The sequence below is a fragment of the Cydia pomonella genome, chromosome 19 (genome assembly GCF_033807575.1).
Source record: "Cydia pomonella isolate Wapato2018A chromosome 19, ilCydPomo1, whole genome shotgun sequence".
Classification (NCBI taxonomy): domain Eukaryota; kingdom Metazoa; phylum Arthropoda; class Insecta; order Lepidoptera; family Tortricidae; genus Cydia; species Cydia pomonella.
The window spans coordinates 6,095,975-6,123,690 of record NC_084721.1 but is presented as its reverse complement, the minus strand read 5'-3'; the positions used below and the strand labels follow the sequence as shown (position 1 = coordinate 6,123,690).

Here is a 27,716-nt window from a genome sequence, read left to right as displayed (position 1 = left end):
ACTGACCAGCGTAGGTGCAACGAGGAAAGGTCCCCAAGGTAGATCGCAGATAATCTTTGAATGACTTAAGAGCAGGACCCGATCAGTCGTTTTGGAAATCCTTGGGACTTTTGTTTGTAAAATACGACAAATCATGCAACTCAATTCGTTCCAATGCTAAAAAAATAATATAACCGGAATAATGAGTCTTTTAAAATTGAAGTATTCAGACATTCTCGCCTGAAACACATTATGAATGTAACTATGCAATACGTGTTTTTAAATAAATTATGTTTATGTTTATTAGGTTGAGCACAAAAAGTGCTAATTGTATTAGGTTATTCTATATTTCTTGCATGCGCCGTGACTTAAAATGTGAATATTGAACTAAACCTGAACTATAAAATGTGTGTCTGGTCATTGGCTACCAGGGTCCCGTATCCTCATACGATACGAGAAAAAGCGGCCAAGTGCGAGTCGGACTCGCCCATGAAGGGTTCCGTACCATTTATGACGTATTAAAAAAACTACTTACTAGATCTGGTTCAAACCAATTTTCGTTGGAAGTTTGCATGGTAATGTATATCATATATTTTTTTTAGATTTTTCATTCCGTTATTTTAGAAGTTACAGGGGGGGGGACACACTTTTTTTCACTTTGGAGTGTCTCTCGCGCAAACTATTCAGTTTAGAAAAAAATGATATTAGAAACCTAAATATCATTTTTGAAGACCTATCCTTAGATACCCCACACGTATGGGTTTGATGAAAAAAAATTTTTTTTTTAATTTTTATGACGTATTAAAAAAAAACTAGTTACTAGATCTCGTTCGAACCAATTTTCGGTGGAAGTTTGCATGGCAATGTATATCATATATTTTTTTTAGATTTTTCATTCTGTTATTTTAGAAGTTACGGGGGGGGGGGGACACACTTTTTACCACTTTGGAAGTGTCTCTCGCGCAAACTATTCACTTTAGAAAAAAATGATATTAGAAACCTCAATATCATTTTTAAAGACCTATCCATAGATACCCCACACGTATGGGTTTGATGAAAAAAGATTTTTTGAGTTTCAGTTCTAAGTATGGGGAACCCCCAAAATTTATTGTTTTTTTTTCTATTTTTGTGTAAACATCATAATGCGGTTCATAGAATACAACTACTTACCAAGTTTGAACAGTATAGCTTTTATAGTTTCGGAAAAAAGTGGCTGTGACAGAATCGGACAGACAGACGGACATGACGAATCTATAAGGGTTCCGTTTTTTGCCATTTGGCTACGGAACCCTAAAAACAACAAACAAAATACCGTACAAACAAAATACGTTAAAGAAAAAATTAGACTTAATTAATTTTTTCACCGAAAATGGTTATGAACATGAGTTGTAATTTTTATTCTAATTAATGCAGTTTCTTTCATTTTTACGTCACTTTTAGTCCTTTTATTGAGAAGCCTAATTTTTTCTTTACCATATTTCTTACCATCGTTGTAAACGTTTTAGTGTTGGAAAAGGGTCAAAGTTCACTAACATAAATATACTTATGTAACATTTTGGTTGTAGACTATTCTCGTATTTAGATATACAACAATCAACAGACAAGTAAAACGAAACAAAAGGTTGTAAGTAAAACTAAAATAGAATGAAACCGCATGCTTGTAACTTTTGCAATGTAACTTTTTTGGGCTACCTAAGGGCGACAACAAGTCGCGCTCCGCTTTTTATAATATTATCAAGTTACTAATCGATTATATTATTATAGAATGTATGGCTTGACGGTCAAGGCCTGAGATCCCACCACCAAGTAGTCAGTCAACCTACACCAGTCTTTTGTTTGTGACTCGCGCGCAACCGGGCCGACGCATGCGCGTAAATGAGTTATAAATTAAACAGTTTTTAAATGAAAAATAGTGAATAATGGCTAGTTTGATGATACATGTGACTGTATTGTGTTTTGTTAATTTGATTTTGGAAGCAACGGATGGGCTTGCGGTGGTACGTGTTCGAATTTTTAAATTTAACGATCAATTTCAGGAGATAGATAAGTTCCTAGTTCATTTGTGACGGCAAAAAATAATAGATACTTTGTGTTTTTATGAGAAACTTCGGATGTACATAACTTTTTTAGTTTTTATATGAGAATTTATTACATGGCATCTATTTTATTCATAAGTTTTCGTATATTTGTTGGTGCTCATATCTTCTACTTACTGTACAATTTTATTGAAATATATTTGTTAAATATTTTGTAACCATAATCCTAAATGAAAGATACTTAATTTATGTTTATGTATGATGTATATGTTTTCTTCTTTATAAATCAAAACATGACTTACGCGTACAAAAATAAATTATTCGTTTAGAGATGCAAGTAAAATAAGTTCATCTTTATTACATGCAACTATTTTATTTTTATGTTAAGGTAATATTGATATTATAGAGTAGCAGGTAATCAGAAACACTTTTAATAAAATTTATTACTGTATTTGCAAAAAAGGTTTTCGAATTTACAAAGTTTCACCGTATCGATAATCGCATGCAATTTTTGATACATCGCGATTTTTGATCGATCAATTGAATTTGTTGATCCTATGCGATTCCCGCAAGGTGAGTAGAGGCCTTAACAGTACTTACTTTGTTCTCCACCTGTCTCTTTAATAAACGTTAAATTAAAATGTAATCAATTAACTACACAAACACGCACAAGTGGGCAAGAAGTTAAGTAAATAACTAATTAACTAACGCACTTTCGTCGTTAAACAATAGGTAATTGGTCGTGACATACGGATAGACATGCAGCATTTAATGTTAACACAAAACAATCGTCTTTTGTTTTTGTTAACTTTCCCCATTTTGGTAGAGTCGTCGGTAGAGTACAATAGTGCGGAAACTGCATAGTAAGACCATTAATTGACAACAATGTATGGGTTGTAAACTTTTCCAACATTTAGACGGATTAAAGTATTTCCCAGCCAGTTAAAAAGAGGATAGGTAAGGTTAGGTACTATGGGATTTGATCGCGTTGGTCTTGAGAATTACCTGTGACATTTGGAGCGCGCCATTGCACTCGTGGTCCCAAAAAATATTAAATACTACTGTTTTAGTAAAATCTGTACAGATTATCAGATTATCAGAAAATCGCAGCCAAATAACACTAGACCCTACTAAGTGTTGTGTTCCTGCCGGTGAGTAAGGTTGCCAGAGCTCAACGAGGGTGGGAGGGGGTTAGGGTCGGTAACGCGCATGTAACTCCTCTGGAGTTGCAGGCGTACATAGGCTACGGATACTGCTTACCATCAGGCAGGCCGTATGCTTGTTTGCCACCGATGTAGTATAAAAAAAAAAGTATACTTAATCAACCATACTTATGAACGATGTGTAATTTACGTAATCATCAATGATGGTACCCCTATAACCTAGTTTTTCTTGTCGACTGAAAACCTGCAATTCTGTACAACCTCAGTTAACATGTTATCTAGGATTAACTTCACGTAAACACGCTTCACAATAAGTCCAAGGACTCGCTGATAGGCTGAGAACGGTGAATGTTGATTTGTTAAATTAAATACTTGTACTTTAGTCAGAAAATTTAGGTTAGATACGTAAAACGGGAAGTATTTTGCAAACTGGTCCTATGCATGATTGGCTTAACAGACATCACTGATAATTGCATGCGATTTTGATACATTATCGACTACTTAGGCGCAAATATTTTAATTGATCGATTAATTGCCGCAAAGCATCAAAATGCATAAGATGTGCAAAAGGTTTGTAGAGCCTATATATACGTCATTCACCTAGTGCCTACACCAGCGATTCCTAACCTGGGGGTAATTACCCCCGCAGGGGTCCAACTTTTATTTTACGGGGGTAATAAGCTCAATTTAAGATGACATAAATGAGACCTGTAAGAAAGAATATTGATAATTATTGAGAGGAGGGATAATATCGGGTTCCGTAGTTAGTCATAGGGGTGGCAGAACTGAAAAGGTTAAGCTAACCACTAGCACGCTTATAGAGTCTACAAAAAGACTATTAGTAATTATCTCATGCTGAAATGCAAATAGTTATGTACTACAGGGTATTCATCCTCATACCCTAGAGCCTAAAAGGTCGCGCACTGTGCGGTTTAAGAGGAATTTCCTCCTGCGGACGCTCCGGCTGTGGAATGAGCTCCTTGCCGAGGTTTTCCCGAGGGTATTACAGTATGGGGTTCTTCAAAAAAGGAGTGTACAGGTTTTTAAAGCGCATGTAACATATCTGGAGTTGCAGGCGTCCATAGTCTACGGTGACTGCTTACCATAGCGGCGGGCCGTATGCTTGTTTGCTACCGACGTGGTATAAAAAAAAAACTAACTAAAACGGTTGTTAAATTAAAATATATATTTATTAATAAAGTAAGTAAATATTACAGGATATTATGTATTACACGAATTGACTAAGTCCCACAGTAAGCTCAATACGGCTTGTGTTGTGGGTACTTAGACAACGATAGATATAATAAAACCGGCTAAGTGCGAGTCGGACTCGCACATGAAGTGTTCCGCACCATTATCTAAAAATCACTTTTTTGTATGGGAGCCCCCTTAAATATTTATTTTATTCTGTTTTTAGTATTTGTTGTTATAGCGGCAACAGAAATACATAATCTGTAGGAATTTCAACTGGCTAACTATCACGGTTCATGAGATACAGCGGAGTCTCAGTAATAGGGTCCCGTTTGACCTTTTGGGTACGGAACCCTAATAAATATTAGACCCATGATTCAGGAACAAATATTCGTGCTCATCGCACAAATAAATGTCCTTACCAGTATTTGAACCCGGGACCATCGGCTTCATAGGCAGGGTCACTACCCACTAGGCCAGACAGGTCGTCAAATATTTTTATTACATGGGGTATTTTGGATACAAGGTATCCGGGTTTTTCTGATGCTCGACGTAATTTATTTTTACGACTAATTCGTGAATAATAAATAGGTCACTGACCTTAGTCGACATGATTATGATATGAGTTTTGGTACCAGCATCACCTCAATTAAAATATGAGGAAAAATATGATTTGGTCACACCTTTAGATGTATAATATAATATATGGCGGTCCGCTGTTATAGTACATTGTGCAACGAAGGGGGTTAGTCAAATTTTGCAATTTTCTTACCCCCGGAGTTACTCACAATGTTTTTCATCACACTTGCGAAGAAAAACAAAAAAGCGAAATAATTCGTGACATTTCAAACATTCGGCACGTAAGCCACGATTGAAAATTGTGTAAGTAACTAAAATTTTTTTATATAAATAAAATACATGGCTTGGAACAAATATCCGTGCTCATCACACAAATAAATGCACTGGTACAGGGATTTGAACCCCGGGACCATCGGCTTCATTTCATAGGCAGGACCACTTCCGACTATGACAGATAGGTTGTAAAAGCAAGGCTTCATGTGTAACCCAGCAATATTAATTCATTCTTTACAATACTTTCCGGTAATTCTATTCATTGAAAATTGCACTATATCATCATCGTACACAAAGCGCCAGAAACAGCATAAATAATTCAAATCCGCTCGGATGATTACCGTATCACGTAATATTAGATAATCGTTGCTGTAATTTTTCGTATGTAGCTACTATTGGCTAATCTTAAAATCTTATGCTGTGTGTCATGGACGATTCGATTTATGCTTTATATTATGCGGCATAGTTACATTTAGGGTGAATTATACAGCTAATTTATTGACGTTAAGTATTGGAAATCTCGAAAATTTTACTTCATGAGTGTTGAATGATATACTCAAACTAACGATAATATTTGTTGCGCTTAGAATAAGATACTTACATAATAAACGAATACAGTAGGTTGTTTTACTGATCTATGCCGATATTGAGGTTTTAGGTAAGTACGTGTTATTACATGTCATTAAATCGTAGTTTATAATTTGAAACGCATCGCGAGCTATTAATGTACCAGTGCTAATAAGTAAATAATAATACTAATTAAGCTGTGAGATCACAGTACCAACGTATTAAGTATGGTTATTGTTAAGGCCTTTCTACGGAAACTGCGATCTTCGAGCAACACCGTCCTTCTGACTCGTCGGAAGGGAGGAGCTCAAGTGATATCTTACCTAACAAATCATTCTGCCATTTTTTGCGGGGGGAAACGTGCACACAGTCACACTTCTCACTCATTACATACAAAATCCAATCTGTAAAGACGACACAAATACATAGAAAATGACAAACGTCAGAGACAAATGTTGCAAACATCGATCTTTTTTTGTGTATGGACGAGTCACAACATGCAACGCCATAGGTACAGTTGTCTATGCTTCGGCAGAGGGGAGTGTATGAACAGGAATAATAGTATGAATGCCGTCTCCTTTCCTGGTGTTGCTCGAAGGCTGTGACCCAGCGGAGCGGAGAAGAGATGTGAATTACAACTTACAACCAATGCTATTGGTTAATTCCTTGTATCTCCACCTCAGTGAAAAAGCAGCCTATATAATTTGTGAGATGGAAAGATTTCGTTACCTATATTTTATTAGGATGGGAAGTAGATAAATAATGAATAGAATAAGGCGTTAATTTGCGGAAATCCATACTAATTAAAACAAAAATATTACTTTGCTAATCCACGAAAACATAACGTGTTAGTTAATCAGTGCCAATAAATATTTACCAAATAAATATAACAAACCACCACTAAAAGCACAAAACTCGACGTGTTTCGCCTCTCTACGACGCATCCTCAGGAGATGTCTGACGGTCTGACGTCCGACAACTGAACTTCACTAAAAGTGTTCACTAGCACGTTATCTTTTCACGGATTAGCAAAGTAATATTTTTGTTTTAATTTGGGAAGTAGATACCCATTAGCGTAGCTAGGCGTGGGCGAATAGGGCCCTCGCAATGAGGGGGCCCGCAAAACCAACCTTTGTATTACCTTTAATGCACATTGAAAAGGGCCTCACTCGTGTGGTGTCGCCCACGGCTAGATTAGTACATGATACGCCCCTGTAGATAGGTAGCTCAGATATCTGCAGTACAGTTGTAAGCAGGGCAATATTCATAAATTGTTCAATATGTATAAGGTCTGTCACGTTTTAAGTAGAATTTTGCCGTTCTCATGTTCTGAAAGTGTGTCATTGTTGTTCTATGAAGTATCCAGAAAATGATACGTTTCTGCACTATTGAAAAGTAAAGTGTTTAACTCAGGTGAAAGGCACCATTTCAGTCTCACTGCGTTTGAGTGCCAAACTACCTCGACAGAAATGAGTGCCTTTCATCCCTTGGTTAACAATCTAATATTGGTATTTATAATGCATTCGAGACTGGACCTACATTAATAAAACCTAGTTCTGTATCTGCAGAGTTGTTAGCCTTGCGGACTGCAGTGATTTGTTTCATGTTTCCGAGATATTTGCATTTCACGACTAAACTAGGTAATGTGTACAGACAACAAAACTATTAGCTTAGCATACAAATGTGTATGCAGGGGTGCCAAGCTAATAGCTTTTCTGACTGTACACATTACCTAGTTTACTTTAAGAAAGTGGGGGCGTGTCTTTATAAACGTAATATTTTCAAAGAATATTGAAATTAATGATGACATGACCACACTTTGTCATTGCAGAGTTAGCTTGGTCCGACTCTAGCTGGAATTAAGTTACATAGCGGGAATCCGCTTAAAGGTATATTCGGTATAGTGTCAGATTATGAAAAACTAGAGGTTTTTTTGACGCGATAATTGTTTTTTAACTTAGGGCAGGTCGTCCAAGTCGTCCAACCCTGTATACAAAGGCAAAACAATTTTCGCGTCAAAAAAACTTTTCTTTTCTGTAGTACTAACCGCCCCGTTCCACCCATCATAAAGACTGCCGTCCTTAATGTCTGGCCGCCTTACTATTAAGCCCGGTGCGCCTACTAGGCCTTAGGGCAAATCCGCCATTGGGCACCTTACTCCACGTGTACTCTATCTTTGCATCATGGCTTTCTATTCACTAAACCCTAAACTTTCCCTGATGTCCAAACTTTTTGACCTGAGGGCCAGCAAGGTCGTATAGTATGAAATTGGGCACTTTTCGCTTGTAAAGTAATTGATTCCAGTTTTAGATCTAAGCTTATTGCAAATGGTTTAACTTAGAGTAGCCAGTGGACATGGTCATGATTTTTCCTCTAGACGACACATAATGCAGTCAAGGATGCGCAACATGTGACCTTAATGACCATTTTTCGAGGCCAAAACGCATCCACGAACCGGGTTCAGCGGAAACAGTGATTTCTGACGATAGCTAGTATGCCTAACTGTATTTTAAAATGTTGTATAACCTGTGTCACTTATTAGTTATTATGTAAGTAAATAAAATATAGCTTAATATATTCCAGTAACCTACGATCGATATTATGGTCGCGATTCTCCCATTATTAGTAATTAGAAGGTAAAGACAGCTGTTTTGTTAAGAATTATCGGTATTTTACGCACGGTAATGTTGGGCATGGTAGGCAATGTTGAGGTAAATTACGATAAGTATTAAATTTTTATCTTTTAGGGTTCTGTACTGGTACCCAAAGGGTAAAAACGGGACCCTATTACTAAGACTACTGTCCGCCTGTCTGTCTGTCTTTCATGTACCTACTGTATGTAGACAGTTGAAATTTTTGCAGATGATGTATTTCTGTAGCCGCCATGTTGCTGCTGTAACAACTATTGAAAACAATAAAATAAATATTCAAGTGGGGCTCCCATACAACAAATGTTTTTTTTTGCCGTTATTACGGAGCGTTTCGTGCGCGGGTCCGACTGCCAATTTTTATAACAAAAAATTCGACACATCCTTTTTACAGATCCCCAAAATGTCCACACCACATAATTACTTGTCCGTGACACGGCCAGTTAATGGCCAGCATGTATTGTTAAAAAGTAAATTAAACGATTAAGGCATTAAACTCATTAAAATATCCGTACTTGAGCGGGAATTAATGAGTGTGAAGAAACATGTTGTTTTACGGCGGATGGGTTGTTAAATTAAATGTCATCTTTTGTCATTTTGTGTCGCAATTATATTTTGTTTCATCACTGAGAATTATACTTTTAGGTGGAAGGATTTCTGATATAAACTATCTACTTATAGAATCGTTAATATTAAATAAATATTATAGGACATTATTACACAAATTGACTAAGTCCCACAGTAAGCTCAATAAGGCTTGTATTGGGGGTACTTATTTAGACAACGATATATATAATATATAAATATTTATAAATACTTAAATACATAGAAACCACCCGTGACTCAGGAACAAATATCCATGCTCATCACACGAATAAATGCCCTTACCAGGATTTGAACCCGGGACCATCGGCTTCGTAGGCAGGGTCACTACCCGCTAGGCCAGACCGGTCGTCGTATCATTATTATTGATAGGTTCTGTGAATTTTCTTTTAAATTAGGTTTGCGTATTACACGTTACGTAATATTTCTATACCTACATTGATAAATAAGATAATGATTAATTATAGGTATTCGGCCTATATTCGGTCGGATATCTACTTATCATACACAGACAAGAGGTTAATTTAACCTAAAGAACAATGGTCAATCAATATGAACCTATCTGAATTCCTTTCACTGTTTCACTAATGAGGGATAAACTTACACTTTCGTATAAATTGCCTCACTAGGTGTGATGCGATTGCCAAAGCACGTGTTAGCAAAGCTTGGCTAATAAATATTTATCATCAACCACTCGTGTCAATAGAATATAAAGTGTTTGACTATGTTGACCGGCGTCCGATGATTATCTACAGGATTTATGGTTGGCAATCCCTGGAAAAATTAATTTAGACACTTACAAGAAAAGGTACCCAACTGTCCGGTTCCGATTTGATTTATATTTATATATGTTATAGATAGAGTAGTCTAAAATAACGGACACGTATTGTTTTTAGCTGCCCAAACTCAACCTAATGGGAGAAATTGTCCTCCAAAGTACTAAAAAGTTACAAAATCTTCTAACTCCTATAGAAAGTGATGCTTAAGCAACTTGCCAGTTAATGGCTTGTTTTAGTATATGTTTGAGAACAGGAAAAAATAATGTACACGTGTTTTGTTATATCTGCTTAAACTCAAGTTTTCCTAAAAAAAACACCCGTCTTTATGTGTAACTTTAGCGATAAGATATTATAAAACTTCGAATGGCGATTTTTTTAGGAAATAATGAGTTTTAGCCGATATAACAAAACACGTGCTCATTATTTTTTGCTGCTTTCAAACATATACTCAAACGAGCCATTATCTAGCAAGTTGCTTGAAAACAATACTTTTAACTTAACCCAACATTTAGCCTAAAATAATTCCGTCAAATATTTTTACAGCCATCCCGACGCACATGTGTGATTGGCGCCGGTTACGGCGGGCTTGCGTCTGCGCGGTACCTTAAGCAGTATGGCGTCGAATTCTCAGTGTTTGAGGCCCAACGAAGCCTTGGCGGAAACTGGAGGTTCCAAACTGATTTGGAGGAGGATGGCCTGCCAGAGTTCACGGGGATCTATAAGCAACTAAGGTTGGTCCGCAGTGTTTATGTGGTATCGAATTTATGGTGTTTTCGAGGCGCAACGGTGCCCTGGCGGGAACTGGAGGTTCCAAAATGATTTGGAGGAAGATGGTCTGCCGGAGTTCGCGGAGAGTCTACAAGCAATCGGGGTAATTCGGTGACTAACCTCGATTGTAACGATATTACGTCTTTAGAATATAGGTAATGTAGGTACCAGGACCAGGTGCAGTGTTACGTCAATGGACACAGGAGGTTCCAGACAATCAGCCTGGCGTCGACATCAATACAGATCCTCGGCTCCGACTGTTTGTTTTCGAGAATTTCAGGTGCTCGGTTGCTTGATCGGCGGCTTGGCGGCTGTTTGTATCATGTCGTTTGAGAAAACATAGGTAAGATTTAATTATAACCAAAATTTAATGATGCAATAAAAACCGGTCACAAAATGATAAAATGCGTTAAGTGTTTGTTTTGTCTTACCTGTTTAGTAATTGTATTTATGTTAAATTAACATATCTCGTTAAGTCGTAAGGTGCATCTTGAGTTCTTCACTGGGTGGTGACCTTGCAATTTCCAGTTTGTTCACGAGATGCAACTCGCAAACCGGCCGAAATAAGGTCAGTTGCATCAGCTGCAGTGACCACATGAGCAGAGGGTCCCCCTGCCTGACTATTAGCTATGTGAAAGATTTTCATGAGATCGAAGTTAATCTTAAAGTAAAACTTTTTCCAGCATGGCGTATGGCTATAAATTGACAATGGGTATATTTAAATCGTACAGCGTAGTAAGTAAATGAGAATAAAAAGCGCATCCCGGTAAATGCCTGGTGTTATGATAGATATAATAGATTATTGCACATCTTAATAAAAGAGACAGTAGAAAAATTAAACATTAAAGCAGACTAGGCAATTATTACGATTATCATCCATCGTTTCTTACGGGTTGCATGAACTTCGAAGAAAAGAGCCGCATTATAAATATTTAATTATTTGAGCCATATCCATGCCACTACACAAATATTTGGCAAGTGCAGCCGGGCGCAGTACCTGCAGAACGTGTATTTGTTTTGTCACCGATAATCAATTACGTCAGAGACCCAAAGCGCTTCTTGCTCAATGGCTTAAGGTAACAGACATATACAACGTACGCAGAGAATGCATATAGGTAGTATGCTTTTACGCAAAAAAACAAGTAATACAAGCAGACACGACAAAGATCTTGATTCAACCATCGTTTCTCCATGTTGTGGAACTTCAAAGTAAAAGTAGCATCACAAATATTTGACAAGTGCAACCAAGCGCATTACCTGCATGCATAACATATATTAGTTTTTGTGAGCGATAATCAATTATCTACGTCACAGTCGAACCCAAACTGATTCTTGCTCAATGGTTTTATGTGACAGACATATTCGGTATAGAGGCCGCGATTTGATACACATAGACACTTTACAAATGAATTTGTTCATAATGTGTCCATGGAATTTCGCAGGTCACTGTGAGGTATTTTGATGACGGCCAGAACTACCTGTCTATTAATATAATATCAATATCCATAGAACGGATATCAATATCCATAGGAGTACGCTGTCAAAGTAATATTCACAGTTTCAGGTAAGGTTTAAATCTTTGATAGTTTGTACAGCGAGCTACAAAATTACATGGGCATTTTATAATAAAATAAAGTGTCCATGAAATGTTGCGGCTGGGTGTACATAATGCCAGTGCGTCCATTTCGGATGCAACAAATAGCGATCGGTAACATGACCTACGTTTAGGTGATCTAATTAAATATATCCGTTTTAAGATTAAAGTCCTCGCCGGTTTTCCCCGTATCTGTTCATTGAGCAAGAAATGAGGCTGCATTAACAATACCAAATGTAAAATACATTACTGGAGAAACCGCGGATGTTAGGTAATTCAACCGGTTGGAGCGAGAACACGGGGACTAGTCCAGTCGGTTTAATCTAACCTGCTTATTACGGTCAATATATTTTTTAAATTAATTAATTTATAATTATAAATACTGGTAATAGGTATATTAGTGTAGTTCCTATTAAAACACTGAATTGCACTAAACTAGTACATAACAAAGATAAACAATTATTAATAATTACAAAGCCGAACTTATCCCTTAGAAAATCATTCATGTTTGAGATTAAGTAGGTACTTGGAATTCTAGTTAAAATTATTTTAAACTTTATAGATGCACATAAAAAGATACAAAAGGCAGACTTAATTTTCAATTGTTCAGACTAACTCGAATGCAGTTACCTACTTGATTTTTTTCATTTACGAGTATGTACGTGTCATTTAGTTATGTGTGAAGACTTTCATGTCAATTTAATCCCATTCGTGGTTTTCTATATTTTTTGTATAATTTAAATAGGTCGATCGTAGTCCCGATTAGGCGTACCAATGTGGGTTCAATTCAAGTCCCAATTACCGACCGAGTCTATATAGTTTTCATTGTATTGACATAACGAGACATTTCACACATGTGCTTAAGGTAAGTAATTAATGTCAATTATGTTATTCCAGGACAAATACACCGCGGCAGACCATGGAGTTTGCCAACTGGTATTTCCCTGACTCCACGCCGACGTATCCCAGCGGTCCCTGCTTCTACAAGTATCTGAAGAACTTTACCAAAGAGTTCGATCTTGAGAAACATATAGAGGTACGTAAAAACTTTAAATATTTTACGACGAACACATCGCTACAGGCCTTGGAGTTCGCTAAATAGTATTTCCCTGATTCCACGCCAACGTATCCCAGCGGTCCCTGCTTCTACAAGTATCTGAAGAAATTTACCATAGAGTTCGACCTTGAGAAACATATAGAGGTATGTAAAAACTTAAGATGATATATGTCAAACGTTGCAGACTTGTTGAAATGGCGTCAACAGGTAGGTACTTCCCTGACTCCACGCCGATGTATCCAACAAGTACCAGAGGAAGTTCACCAAAGAGTTCAACTTCAAGAAACATATAGAGGTAAGTACGTGAAAACCCATTTCTAAGACGCGATAAAGGATGACCGTAAATTTGACAACAGGAGTTTGCCTGGGTTTTGTACATACTGTGTGAACTTTTGTCGTGTTTGTAGTCGACTACTGAGTACTGAGAGTGACTATCTAGTCAAAGCGTCTAGTGATTCATGAACCATAATGGGTGGAATTCCCGCCAAATTTAAATTCGGAATCACTTCATCAAGGTTTTCCCTATCCTTTTTAAGAATCAAGCCACATAAACAATATGAGTACCTATGATTAAATTAAGATAAGCCAATTTTGTTCTCTAAAATCTGGCTAGTTATTATTTCTTCATTCAGTCTTTATTATTTTTAATATACCTTTATACAAAATTTAATAAAAAGGTCTATAGGTAGTATAACAATATACGAATTATTGTATATAAATACAATCTATCTTTTCTTGTAGTGTTTTAATGTGAGTGGAGTTGTCATCATCTCACAATAGATCCTGTTGATGCCGTAAAGTCGATATAATGATCGATACAAAGACGCAATTACTATGATTCTAGTTAACCACATTACTCGTGTTCTAAAAGGAAACCTGTTTATTGCTATGCAGTGTTTTCCTTAGGTATGACATGTTTCGTGTACAAAAAACCTATGTCCACGTTAGTTCTTTGAATAGGACTTTTTTATACAAATATTGTAAGCAGGTTTTTTATATAGTTGTGCTGTGTTTTTGTTTAAACAAACAAAAAAATAACGACTTCCTTTTATATTTTATGATATAAACAGTCAGGCCAGTTTCAGATAACTTAATTTAGTTAGTTATCTACAGAAAAACTATCGCTTTGTAAATTATCGTAAACAATACATGTGTCTGTGTAGGTACCTGCCTGTCACCTAGATCATGGGTCGTCAAACTTATTAAGGGAACAGTCAACCATAATAAAAATCATCAGTTTTCGAAATGTCAAAGTATTTAACACAAAAATGTTAAACGGACTAGTCGAACTCCTCTAAGTGTTAGGTACTTTAGGTAGTTTTTTGGATGTCATTGGATCTTTATACAGCCCGCGAGTCGCGGTTTGCCGACCCTTGACTTATAATAAATTCTCAACGGTAAAGTTATAATAATCTCGGAATCTACACAATTTTGTCATTTAATATATTTTTAATATTATTTTCAATAAGATATTGAGAGATTTAGAATAAGATTCTGACACATATATCCAAACAACAATATATCCAATTCAAATATCAATAACAATTATAAAAACTTATTTTCAGTTCCGCTCTTTAGTGACGTCGGTGAAATGGGCGGGTACTCAATGGGAGATCTCATACACGAAGACAGACACCAAAGAGAACGCAACGGCGACATGCGATTTCGTGATCTTTGCCACCGGACATCTGGGCAAGCCGAAGATACCTAAGTTCGAGGGTCAGGATAGTTTTAAAGGTGAGCTTATTTTGGGATACCTATTTCGATATCATCAACTTTGGTTAGAGGCCCTTCTATCAGGACCACAGTTTTCCTCATTTAACTGGCCCTATGCGTATGCAGCAACTCCATGTGGTTACTTACCTACTCCAACTGACCTCGCGAGATCTTTGCACACGACGCGGATTTACATATATATATATATTAGATCAATTATCTGTTATATATTCTATTGTTACATAGGTATAGGTAATTGTGAAGATTGTTAGATCGTGCTAGCTAGGGAGACGTTAAACAATACCTATACCTTTTCCGCTGTATCATACATCTTGCCGACAAATACCTGAAGGGTCTTTACACTAGTATATGTATAATTGTCGTTATCGCTAGCGATTATTACTAAACTTAAAGTTAGACACAGTCACTAAAATGGACTACATTTAAATGTCTTAGTTTTAATATTCTAAAATCTTTCCCATTTCAGGCAAAATAATTCACGTACAAAAGTATAAAGATCCCGAGCCATTCAGAAACCGTCGGATCCTTCTGATTGGTGCTGGCCCTTCAGGGTTGGATCTGGCGACGCACCTGACCAATCAGAGCTCGCGATTGGTCCACAGCCATCATCTGAAGTACAACCAGCCGTATTTTGGTGCTAATTATGTAAAGAAACCTGATGTGAAGATGTTCACGAGCAACGGTGTGGTGTTTGAGGATGACAGCTTTGAAGAGATTGACGATGTGATACTTTGCACAGGTACCTAATACATCCCTTCTTCCATTAACAAGCTTATTTTTCTTATATCTTGGTCCCCCCCCCATGGGCTCCTTGCTCAAAAATAATTTGAGTATACAATTCCAACTTGCCGAGACTACTAGATAAGTAGTTCGTAATTACGGTCCTGCTTCTAGCCCTCAAAGAGACGGTGACATTTGTCTGCTAGGTCAAGAAAGTTGTTTAAGCAGGTATTGCTCTGGCATTCTAGGAGATAACTTTACTCTCTCTCTCTCCCTCCGGACTCTTAGAAACACCGGTAAAAGTGGGTTATAAAATAAATAATAAGACATCATCGTTTTCCTAGCGTCGTCCCGATATTTTGCTGTGCCTCACTTAAGAAGTCTGATTGGCAACCTAATAGCTAGAATTACCACAAGCATTCGTTTTTACAAAAGCGATTGCCATCAGGACTTATATCTCAACCCTCATATTATATTAGGCCTCAGTGGCTTGGGACTTGACATTTATAAATCACTCTTGGTGGATTAAGTTCGATAATTTTCAAATACAGGTTGACGTTGATGATGAGTACTCCATCGTTAAATTGTTAAAATAATCCATGTTAATTCCAGGATATGAGTTCGACTTCAGCGTTCTACATGAGAGCTGCGGGCTGACGGTCTCCAGCAAGTTTGTGCTGCCGGTCTACCAGCACATGGTGAACATCCGGAGACCCAGCATGGTGCTGCTGGCGCTGCCTAAGCCAATCATCACCCGGGCTATTGATGTTCAGGTCAGTCATAACTACTAGGATATCTAGGGGCATTCCCTTGTGAAATTATTCGTAGGGTATCTTTTAATTAAATAGTAAATATCTGCAATATAGTACCGAAATTGGCACTATTTCATGAAAATACATATTACTTATATTGTTATTTATTTATTTATAATTATAAGTTACGAATAAGTTACTTTCATGATTTTTGCCGTATGAAACAGTATGGGGTCCATTTGAGTTATTAAAATTACAATGACACTTCTGTCCTTTTAGACCACATTTTTCTAACAGGATGGAATACAGCTACACAGCAACATGTTATTATTGTTTAAATATTAATATACCCCGTTAGCTTGAACATGTCATGTTCACTTAAAAGTCTTTGCTTACGGGTCGCCACTTTCTCGAATGAAAGTTGAGGGAGGCGATGGCTGAGATACGCGTCATACTCGTGAACGGGTGCTGTTTGTGGAGACTGGTCTGTTTAAGCTAACTTTATTTTTGAGTATAATTTTATTATAGTGAGACACCTCATTCGGTTCTCGTATGTTTCTTTTATCATAATGAATGTTTTAATTACACAGAATTTTGACTCTTACATGACATCTCTAAGGATAATTTGATAAAAAATTAGTTCTGACATTTAGAGATATTTACAACTCTAAATAATTTTAGAATTTTTTTATTAAATCTGTTTGTTATTTGTAATTCGACATTTAGAGACTTTATACATCTCTAAGTAGTAATAATACTTTACTTACTTTTACCTTAAACAATAATACTTTAGATTACATTAATATTTTCAATGAATTGTATTTTATAATTGTTGATGAACTTGTTATTGTTTGTATGTAAATTCCATGTTGACGTGTAAAAGTGCCCTTGTGGTCTATTTGTTGAATAAATGTTGAAGAAGTTGAAAATACAATTAATGTGTCCTGTCAAGAATAACCCGTTCCTCTCACGCCAAATAACATAGAATAATTTTTAATTCTAGGCGGATTACGCAGCGTCGTTGGCAGCGGGTAAATTCGAACTGCCCTCACAAGAAACAATGCTCAAGTCGTGGCTGCAGCACGTGTATTCCCTGCAGACCAGGGGCAAGAAGATCGTCGATGTCAACTTCTTAGCCGACCAGCAGGTAAGTCAGCTTCAGACTTCATAATAAAAACTAGGGGTCACGTTCATTTCTTAGATTTTACCCCTCTATTACAATCAATAACTCTTTTCACCACCTAGGTTTCCTCTACGGATGTCCAGAAATACTGATGATAAAAAATGCCTTCATGCAACGGTTCCCTGTAATCTTGACCGAATTGTCTCGTTCAATCGGGCGAAAACCAGAGGACTCAACAAGAGAAGGCCCCTAAAAGAAGGTGATCTTTCAGGGGCTTCTGGTTTTCGCCCGATTGAAGAATCATAATACTCTCAGCCCACAGAAAATTTCAGTTTCGGCCATCCTGTAGGATTGACTGACCTGACACGCACGTTTAAAACACTAGCGTATTTTATCTGAACTTTATTAACAAAACACAATTTAAGTAATCCCAATAAGTTTTCCCAAAAACAGACGACTCGACCAATACCTTAAAATCTTTAATAAAAATATAGGCCTAAATCCGACTTCGTTCAATTTTCCAGGACCAGTACTTCGCCAACCTCACCGCTGAAGCCGGCATCACGCGCGTCGCTCCTGTACTAACCACAATAAGGGACTTCAACGCCAAGAACCGCCTCGAAGACTTGCTCAACTACAGGGACTATGACTACAAAGTACTCGATGATCACAAATACGACAGATTCTACAACCCGAGGAATGAGACCTGTAATATTTTAGCCTAGTAGTTCGATAGTTTTGTAGAGTAGGGAAAAAGCGAGTAGGAATAGAACAGCTCTCTGAAGTCCTGTAGTTACTTCTCGAAGTTTTGCGAATGTACGGTGTCTGCTATTTATAAGGATACAGTTAAAATCACATTCCAAGCAGCCGTTTGTGCTGTTTGCTTTAAGAGGATTGCAAGTGGTTGAAGTAGTGCCTTCATATGTCATTTGAGTTGTAAAACTACCCACAAAATGTATATCCAAACTACATGGCAGCAAAATTCTGTGATGAAAATAGACAAACTTCGATCTTTAGTTTCAGCGGACACAGTAGCCCTGGGTCTAGGGGCAAAAATATATCGGGATGACAACTGCTACGAAACATAACGTGATGATTTCAATAGGTACATTATTTAACGTTCATCTGGCGTTTTGTATCACCTTGGCGAGGCTAATTAGATGATTGTGCGAGCGGGACTGACCGGGGATGCTCGTATCAATCTGTGCATACTTATGAGGTTATCACAGATGTGGATCCGCACGTCATGCTACTCCGGCGCGTGAGCGAGACAGCGCTATGCACCTATATAGCGATGTTCCGATCTCAACCGGAGTGGCGTGCGGATCCGCACCCAATGAGAAGACTGCACTATTTCCTAGCGCCTGGAATAGTTAATAGTTCCCAGGCATCAGGCGGCGTCACTTGTGCCCACGGTACCGGCTAGTGATCGACAGTTATCATAATTATCCATACTCGAAAGAACAAAAATTTGAATTACGCAGCAAATTGTACCTATTGGATCACAAGTTTGATTTTAATTTGAATTATGACGATAGTTACCTATTGTAGATAGTTTTGTATAAGTACAAATATATAGGATTTAATAAAGAGTTTGTGTTTAAATTGGGATCCCATAAAGATAAACTACAAAAAATACGTAGGTACAGTCGCCTTCAGATATATCGGAGCGGCCAAGGTGCTCACAAATATCTGAACACGCCTCTATTGTCAAGGCGCTGGTGTGTATATTCAGATATTTTTGAGCACGTCGGCCGCTCCGATATACTTATCTGATTGCGACTGTTAAGTATAACTATAATATTGTAACTAACATCTTGTAGTAGGTATTTATAGTAAGTAGATAGGTAGATAATTCTTCCAAAAACAATCTGTAAGTGAATAAAAACTTTATTTGCAAGCTTTAAGCTTAAAATACGAGTATATACTTAAAGTTATAAAAGTAAAAATAATACTGTATCTGAAACATAATTATATAAGGCACGTTGACTTAGATTCAATTTAACAAAACAAAACAAGTTATGTATTTGTGATAGACGTAAGGTTTAAATTCGCCTGGATAATGTTTTTTTTTTCTACTGTTGCTGTGCATGCGTATAACAAGCCGTGAGTACTAAATGCAATGTCAAACCTATATTTGATGCAGATTTTTGATGTGTCAAAATATAGGCACTTGCTCTAAAACAAAAAAAATCGCAGCAAAATGCTATTGAAAACTCGTGAACTTATTTTTCTTCAGGCACAGACAACGGATAAATGCCAAATTTCATGAAGTAATTTATTTGTACTCCTGGAGATGGATGCGATTCGATTAAGTCCCGAATTTCTTTAACAACCGGTTTTTGGTCATCGTCGAAGTAAGTGGGAAGCATCTTGATAGCTACCAAATAAACCGGAACAAAATCCTTTTCACCCATCATGTGTATTAATAATTTTAGCTTTGTCAATCCATTTACTTCGAAAAAGTCAAGCACATATCCTAAGGCCTTAGCGAATGGGCGGTAGATCAATGTATCGTACTCGGCAACATCTTCCTTTAGATACTGAATTATTATTTTTGTTATATCATCTATGCTTGCCGAATATAGATCATACAGTTGGGATTTCTCAGTGATTGAATCAGGCTTGTTTTTGTATAATATATCTACAAATGCGGCAGATAGTTTCAACTGTTGGAATAGGATGATGTTCTGAGTAGCTGGCAGTGCGCTCTCTAGTTTTTTCAGTATCTTACGATACAGCGGACTTGGTTTTGCTTTGTTCTTCAAGAATGGATAGTCTGTCGATCGATGTAGATGTTCAACTATTTGCTCAAAGTTTTGTTTTACAATTAATTGACGATCGTCAACTTTATTCCATGATGCTAGTGACTTTTCCATTAAAGGAACAATCACCTTATTAAATCTCGCAGTTTGATCGCTTTCATCAACCGCACATAATAAATATGTGGTTAATATGTTCATATCATGCCTGTGTTGATATCCATAACTTCTCTTAAGTAGAACATCTTTCGCAAATTCTTCTATTATATTAGCTACGAATTCGGAATCAAGTTCTTCAATAATATCATTTATCTCTTCTTTTATTTTTTGCAATGTGCTTTGACAATCCACTTTGGATGGAAGAGATTTCAGGAATTTGTAACTTTTCGTGCAATAGGCAGCTTTAACGCTGCTATGTACTTTAGCCACTTTTCCGAAAGTGTTATATATAGCCTTGTCTTCCTCGGCTGACAAGCTATCGATAAAGGTTTGCATCAATTCCCACACCTCTGCAATCAATTTTACGTCATGTTCCTTACATAACATCTCATTAGTAGTTTGGAAGAGGACTGCTCGAACAGAAGAATTTTTTGTTGTTTTCCAAACGTCTTCAAATATTTTTTTCACATCAGATGTTGATAGCTTACTAAACGCTAGACGTATACCATGCTTCTGTAATGTGACTATACCATTTAGGAGCTTTAGCACAACATCGCGGCTATGACTGGATCGCAAGTTGTACAAGATGGAACTTAAAGCAGGCTGAGTAAATTGGACATAATCACCTTTCGCATACATTAAAACCGCATCATGTGAGATCTGAGGACGAGCGGTATGCATGCTTTGTGCGATGTTCTTGCGTAAGCTTAACTGAAGCTCATCTGTATCAGCCCAATTTATTTTAGTTTCCTGAGGTTCATATTTTTTCAGGAATTCCAATACTTCTTGCTGATTAAGCAAACAAAAGAGGCCACGTACAAGCGCTTTGTGTCCTCCGGGTCTGTCAAGTCGCTCGCGATAAGCAGCTGTCCATTCACTGGCTATGGTCTGCGGCCAGTAGATCCGTAATTTCCGTAACACCTTTTCTATAGGTGTGGAGTCGTTGTACCGCAGCGTATCTAGTTCGTCCTTGTGTCTTATTAACATTTCGGGATCGTGTTTTAACGCGTTCATGCATACAACTTCAGATGGAGATAAAGCAAGGGAGTTCTCAAATATGTATCTCTTCCAAGACTTTTTAATTTCATATAAAGGCATCAAGGATGTAGCCCATCCTTTTTCTTTCTTAATATTAACACAATCTTTAATTTTGTTTATCAGTAATGGGTAATCACTGAGGTCTTTTTTCCATACATTCAATAGATCAAGACCTTGTTTTAATAAGTCGACATACTCTCCGAACTCTGTTTGGTGAGAAATCACATGTTTGTCTAATTTAGTTAACAGCATATTAAACAGGTAGTTGAAGACTTTCTCTCTTAGAACGCCTTTTAATTTCTTTTCGTAGCTTCTTAAAAAGTCGAAGGTGAATTTTTGTTCTATAATTACAGGTACTTCCTGGTCGTGAGTGACTTTGTATGCTATAATGGCCTTAATGCATGTTTGGACATTATTTTCAGACTCAATGTATACTTCCATACTGCGGAAAAGTTCATCCAGGATGCTCCAAATGTTTACGTTGTAAAGGTGAGGATGTGTTTTATGCAATAAATCATTAACGAACTGGACTTTGAACCGGAAAGGCTCGTTAATGTGCCTTTCCCGATAGTACTGTAGTAGATTTTGAACGTGCGTTAAATTTTTCCTCGCATTTTCTACCAAAATCATCAACATGCCGTTTCTCTCGTCAGGGTTAGATTCAGCGCGTATCAGCTTTTTCAATTCGGGGAATGCGATATCAAATGGAGCATATTTGTACCAGCGATACGTGCTGGCGCTGCCAATACCACCACCGCCACGGCAACTCATTGCCACAGCTGAACATTTTAGTTGTATACAATCATCATCACTGGTGTCTGTCATTGTCCTGTCAATGCATTGCTTCATAAATTCAGACTTTTCCTCATTCGGCATGTATTTGATGAAGTTGCCAAGTCTCTCTTGATCAAACCAACGCTTTAATTCTTTGTTTTGAAGTTGAGTACGTAAGAACGGTTTTATATCTTCTTTCTTCAGACTTTTGGCAAAAGTGTCGATGTCGATACAGTAAATGTATTTTTCAAAATTGTCAATAATCCTTTGATAACATTTTTTCATAACGATTTCGGTATGCTTTTTTGACATAGTGGGCATATTATATCTCTCATTTTTTTCTAAAGCATCTAGATATAGATCTGTATGGGTAGCCAAAAGAAACATTGCAGCTTTCAGATGCTCAGTTCTGTACTGGTGATCATCAGTAGACTTGAGAAATATTTCAAGTATTGTAGGCGACCTTCTGCACAGTCGTCCAAATATATCAGGCGATATTTCCACATTTTGTTTTTTCACAGCTTCTTCTACTGTATTCATTGGACAGTTTGGTAACCATTTGATCGCTGTTTTTAGATTTTTTTCTTTGAAATATTGGAAAAACTTTTCCACTATCGCTTCGTTTTTCAAGGTAAGCCTAACGTGAAGTAGGAATTTACTACTTGCTTTCGGCATCATCTGAGGAAACAGTTCGGAATGTAGGTACTCAGGATCGATTATATGTCCATACTGAGCATCAGTAAATAACCAGATCGACCGTTTTATGACTCTCGACACATACAACAAGTCTTCACCCTTCAAGACTTCTAGGATGTACTCCAAATCCCGGTTGTTGCTGGCAAGGTCGATGTTGAACAGATTTTCAATATCAGTCTTGGTGTAGTCGATTTTAGCTGGTTTAGCATTGGTGGTAGCGACATCTTTCAAAAGTTTATTGTAATGCTGATGTCGCTTACCCAATGTCGCGCCTTCAAGCACCAACGGTGCCATGATGGATTCTGTAATTGATAAAAGATTTCTGATTATAATAAAATCATGTTTATTATACAGGTTTATTTAGAAGACGTGAGCATCAACCCTGCGCATTCAGTAAATTATAAGAAACTGTTTCGTACCAGTATTAGTGAAATTAACGTAAATTTTATGTATGGTCAGTCTATAATTATACGTATTATAATATTTATAACACTTCCATCAAATAAAGAAACTCTTGGTTTATCCATGACAAGTAAAGATAAAGATAGTTTATTTTTCAAGTAGGCATATTACAATGCGCTTATGAACGTCAAATAAAGCTATGCCGGCTCTAACCCTACGCCTCTGACCCGAGAAGATTTAAATCCCTCCTAAATTGTAGGAGGATATCCCAATATTCCCAATACGGGACTGGCAAGAAAGTCGGCGGCAAGTGTTCCCGGAGTCTGGTTAATTTTGCAAAATCGTACCTCACTCAAGTGTGACTATTTATTAACTTCATCAAAGTGCTGTCATTCATAAACGGTTAAAGGGATTGTATCTTTATTATAGTTCGTGTCATCCACGATGACGCGCAGATTTGTCAAATCTAACCTTTAATAACATGACATTACGAGTCAAGGCACGTGTCTTCGTGAATGACACAATCTATAATCGTGTGTTGTAGGGTGACTATACTATGATTATAGAAAAATTAATTTAAATAAATAAATAAAAATATTAGAGGACATTAGATTAGATTAGATTATTTATTTCATGAAAGACAATTACATAATAAATTTGCAATGATGTCAAAAATATAAGAATTTCTATCATGATCGTCAAAATAAAAATAAAAAAATAATAATAATAATACTAATGAAATAAAATTATAGCTCCAATAAGGATTGTCAATACAATTAGAATAACAGTAAGTAGGTAAATAATTACAAAATTTATTATTACACAAATTGACTAAGTCCCACAGTAATCTCAATAAGGCTTGTATTGGGGGTACTTAGACAACGATATATATAATATATAACTTTATAAATACTTAAATACATAGAAAACACCTATGACTGAGGAACAAATATCCATGCTCATCACACGAATAAGTGCCCTTACCAGGATTTGAACCCGGGACCATCGGCTTCATAGGCAGGGTCACTACCCACTAGGCCAGACCGGTCGTCAAATTTAGCCTTACTAAAAAGTTAAATAACAGGGAAAAGGTGTGATTGTGAGGTACTTAAAAATACGGTAGAGACGATCCATTAACATTTACTGAGTGTGTAGGGTTTGTCCTGCTCACGCATTATGAATCACCCTGTAATTAGAGTTACCCGGCATTTCGCCAAAGTTTGTCAATTCTAAAGACTACTTATTTCAATTATTAAGGTAGGTAGCCTTAACAACTATGATACAAAGACTACTCAAATACTCATCCCGTAACAAAGTTTTTGAAAATGACATTCTAGTTACTTAAACTAAAATAGATTGAAACTATATACCTGTGCTAACGTATGAGGTGGGCATACTGTTATAAGCTATAGTTAATATTTTGCTAAGGCACGATGGCACTATATCGTACGATATGCTAAGCAGAATTGGCCCACGTCAATGATGAGGTCATGTTTTACGCCCCCACACTCAACAATATCACCTACACTCGTTAAACTGTTTTAGGTATAATCAAAAGCAAATAAAATACTATAATAAAATTATAATAACGTATTAATTTTCAACGATAGGTAAACAAAGTTTGGGTTTAAAATTAATTATTCTCCATTTAATTGAAAATTATATCTGTAAAACCCTTCCATTGTTGTTATCTTATCAACAGCATAGGTACTCGTACCATTATTTAAGTGTAATTAGAATTACTAAGTTCTTGAAAACTAAAAATACTTCAATAATGATATAATTGTCCTTGTCATTCTACAAAATACTTATAAAAAATGTTTTAGTTAATAGTACGTTTGTACAGTCAAGGTATCATTTAACTCAGTACTCACCTACTAAAATAAGTTTGTATAATGTATGAGTAGGTATGACACAACATTGTTAGCCTTATTTTGGAGCGCAATATTCGCCAACAAACTGTCCACAGAAAAAAAAATATATCGATACGGAGAAAGTGCCAAAAATATGTATACACGACCTTATTGCCTATATATTAAAGTAGTGTGTACATATTTTTGTCATTTTGTCCGTATCGATATTAAATATCTTGACTATACCAACACTTGGTGGCGCCCATAGGCTGCGGTGGCTGCCTAATATCAGTCGGGGCGCGCGCTTACGTCACCGTTGTGGTATAAAAAACATCAAAAACATTGAAAAAAAAAAACAATTAATAAACGGTTTTTTTCTAAAATCTAAGCGAAAGACTAGTTAGTTAATTGCAACAATTCAAGGTTATTTCCCTCCAGGGCCTTATAAACTATTCCACGTTGTAAGATCATATTATATTCTCGAAAGTGGTTCTCTTAAACGATTAGGTACAAGAGTACCCCGCGCGTCCAATGATGATCATTTGAAGACAAGTAACATTTCCTGAAAGTGTAATCTAACTTGAACCTTAACCTTTGGTCGATAAATCGTACTATGCCTGGAAAAGGGTTTACAGGTATATTATATTCACTGCATAGATACGAGGTTTCCGAGAACAGTGATAGTATTTTTAATAAATGTTTACAACATACAGCCTGTATCTTAAGTAGATATATTCACTCCGTAGATACGAGTATTCAGAGAATACCTAGTGACAATATTTTTAACACACGTTTGTTATATCTAGGGGATTTTCAGTAAAAAAGTCCGTTTCAAAAACAACATTTTCAGTTTTGCAGTAAGTATTGCAAAATGGTGCGAAATTTTTACTGAATCACAAATGTAAAAAATAATAGCAAATTACGTGTCACATAATGGAGGGTTCCGTATCTTCATCAAAAGACATTTAAGCCATACAAACAAAAGGGTGTATTGTATTTTCGCGGCCCAACTTACATCGCTTTGATAAGACAATAAGTTTTATTGAAAAAAAACACGTTGATAATACTTAAAATATTTTTGGTGGAAAGTATTTTTCTGATTTTTACTTTATTTTTTTCGTACGCCCGTTTCGTACGTTCACAAATTAGAGGGAGGGAGGAGGCGAGGGAGAAACCAAATTTTTTTGACTTTTTAAAAAAAAAAAGTGAAAAATGTTCTTAGCAACCTCAACCTCAAGCACCTATCGAATGGCGTGCCACACATTGAATTTACTAAAAAAAAAACACTTTTTCGTTACACGTCATATGTATGGCCCACACTAAAAATATATTTTTATAAATTTTAACTCTAAATCTAAAATAAATAGTTGGCTCACAAAATACCCCTACGTTCCAAATTTCATTATACATACACACCCAATTTGCCAGTAAAAAAAGGCGCAATTAAAATTGTCCTTCGCGCTTACATTTCATTACCGCCGTTTTGCTACTGACAAAGTGGCTGTGTCAGAGTCTAGATTCCCAGTAAAATGGCTGTGACATACGGTACGGACAGAGTTTTGCCATTATCGCTATGTAACCATAAAAAAAAGTTTTCAGTGTACCGTACTAAGTTTTTATCTACTACCTACCTGTGTTATAAAAAAAAAACTTGGTTCCAATAACTATTTTAGGACGCGTTTTCACTTTTTTAAATGCACATAAACACAAGTCTGTTTTTGAAACTACACTATATTTTTGTAACACGCCATATAAACAATACTTACGGGATTTTTGTTTGTATAGCCTGACCGATTTGTAAGATCATTTACTATGGCGTACCTACTTGATCTAAGAAAAACGGGTAAACTATATCAAATAGTCAAAGAGTCCAGAATTTTGGTACCTACCACTTATTATAGCTAAAATACCTAACTATACCGTGTTCAGGACGTTCGTGTAACAGGAAAAACAGACGACAAATTCTTGTACCATTAGTAGTAATTTGTTTTAGTCATCCTGAGTACGTAAATTTTACACGGCTTTACTTATTTACCTACTTGTTTCAATATTAATACCGAAAAGTATGTATGTATAGTAATGTACTTACAGAAATACAACTGCTTAACTCGTATTAATACGGAGTAATCGATGAATCGCTAAAGTTAACCGGTCTGGCCTTCAGCTGATGAATAATGGATATAAATAAAATGTATACGTTGTATACGAATACACACGCACACAGTGCCGTGCCCGGTGTCACAGACTGCGCCGCGCCGCGCTACAGCCTACAAGTGACGCGTGGCGAATCGTTCGTTCAGAAATCACGCTGGGTTCTGGGTTGAGGATGGACTAAAACCGGTAACGACCTATCGACTTTTTGATGCTTGCAACTCTACGATGAAATTTAAAGTCCCCTCCAGACTATGCGCGTGAATCGCGGCGCGACTTCGTGGAGTGAACATACCGCGATGTTGACGTAGA

At 36.7% G+C, this 27,716-nt stretch overlaps 2 protein-coding genes across 6 annotated transcripts in view; one reads left to right on the top strand and one right to left on the bottom strand.

Annotated features, from left to right (window-relative positions):
• Nucleotides 1–1,786: 1,786 nt before the first annotated feature.
• On the top strand, nt 1,787–19,161 carry LOC133528548 (senecionine N-oxygenase-like). Its single transcript, XM_061865958.1, has 8 exons — nt 1,787–1,976; nt 10,362–10,549; nt 13,078–13,216; nt 14,803–14,974; nt 15,441–15,713; nt 16,307–16,467; nt 17,450–17,593; nt 18,094–19,161. Exons 1-8 carry the CDS (start codon nt 1,899–1,901, stop codon nt 18,292–18,294), a joined length of 1,356 nt encoding a protein of 451 aa, XP_061721942.1. The 5' UTR covers nt 1,787–1,898; the 3' UTR covers nt 18,295–19,161.
• A 280-nt stretch (nt 19,162–19,441) lies between these two features.
• The window catches only part of LOC133528547 (senecionine N-oxygenase-like), a 28,584-nt gene continuing 20,309 nt past the window's right edge, over nt 19,442–27,716 (bottom strand). For 2 of the 5 annotated variants that reach the window (XM_061865954.1, XM_061865953.1), the window contains exon 2: nt 19,442–23,300. In XM_061865954.1, coding sequence (XP_061721938.1) covers nt 19,795–23,292 — 3,498 coding nt within the window. In that variant the 5' untranslated portion in view covers nt 23,293–23,300 and the 3' untranslated portion in view covers nt 19,442–19,794. Of the gene's footprint in view, nt 23,301–27,342; nt 27,504–27,716 lie in introns of those variants that run through there. The other 3 variants (XM_061865955.1, XM_061865956.1, XM_061865952.1) reach the window with 2 other exon arrangements.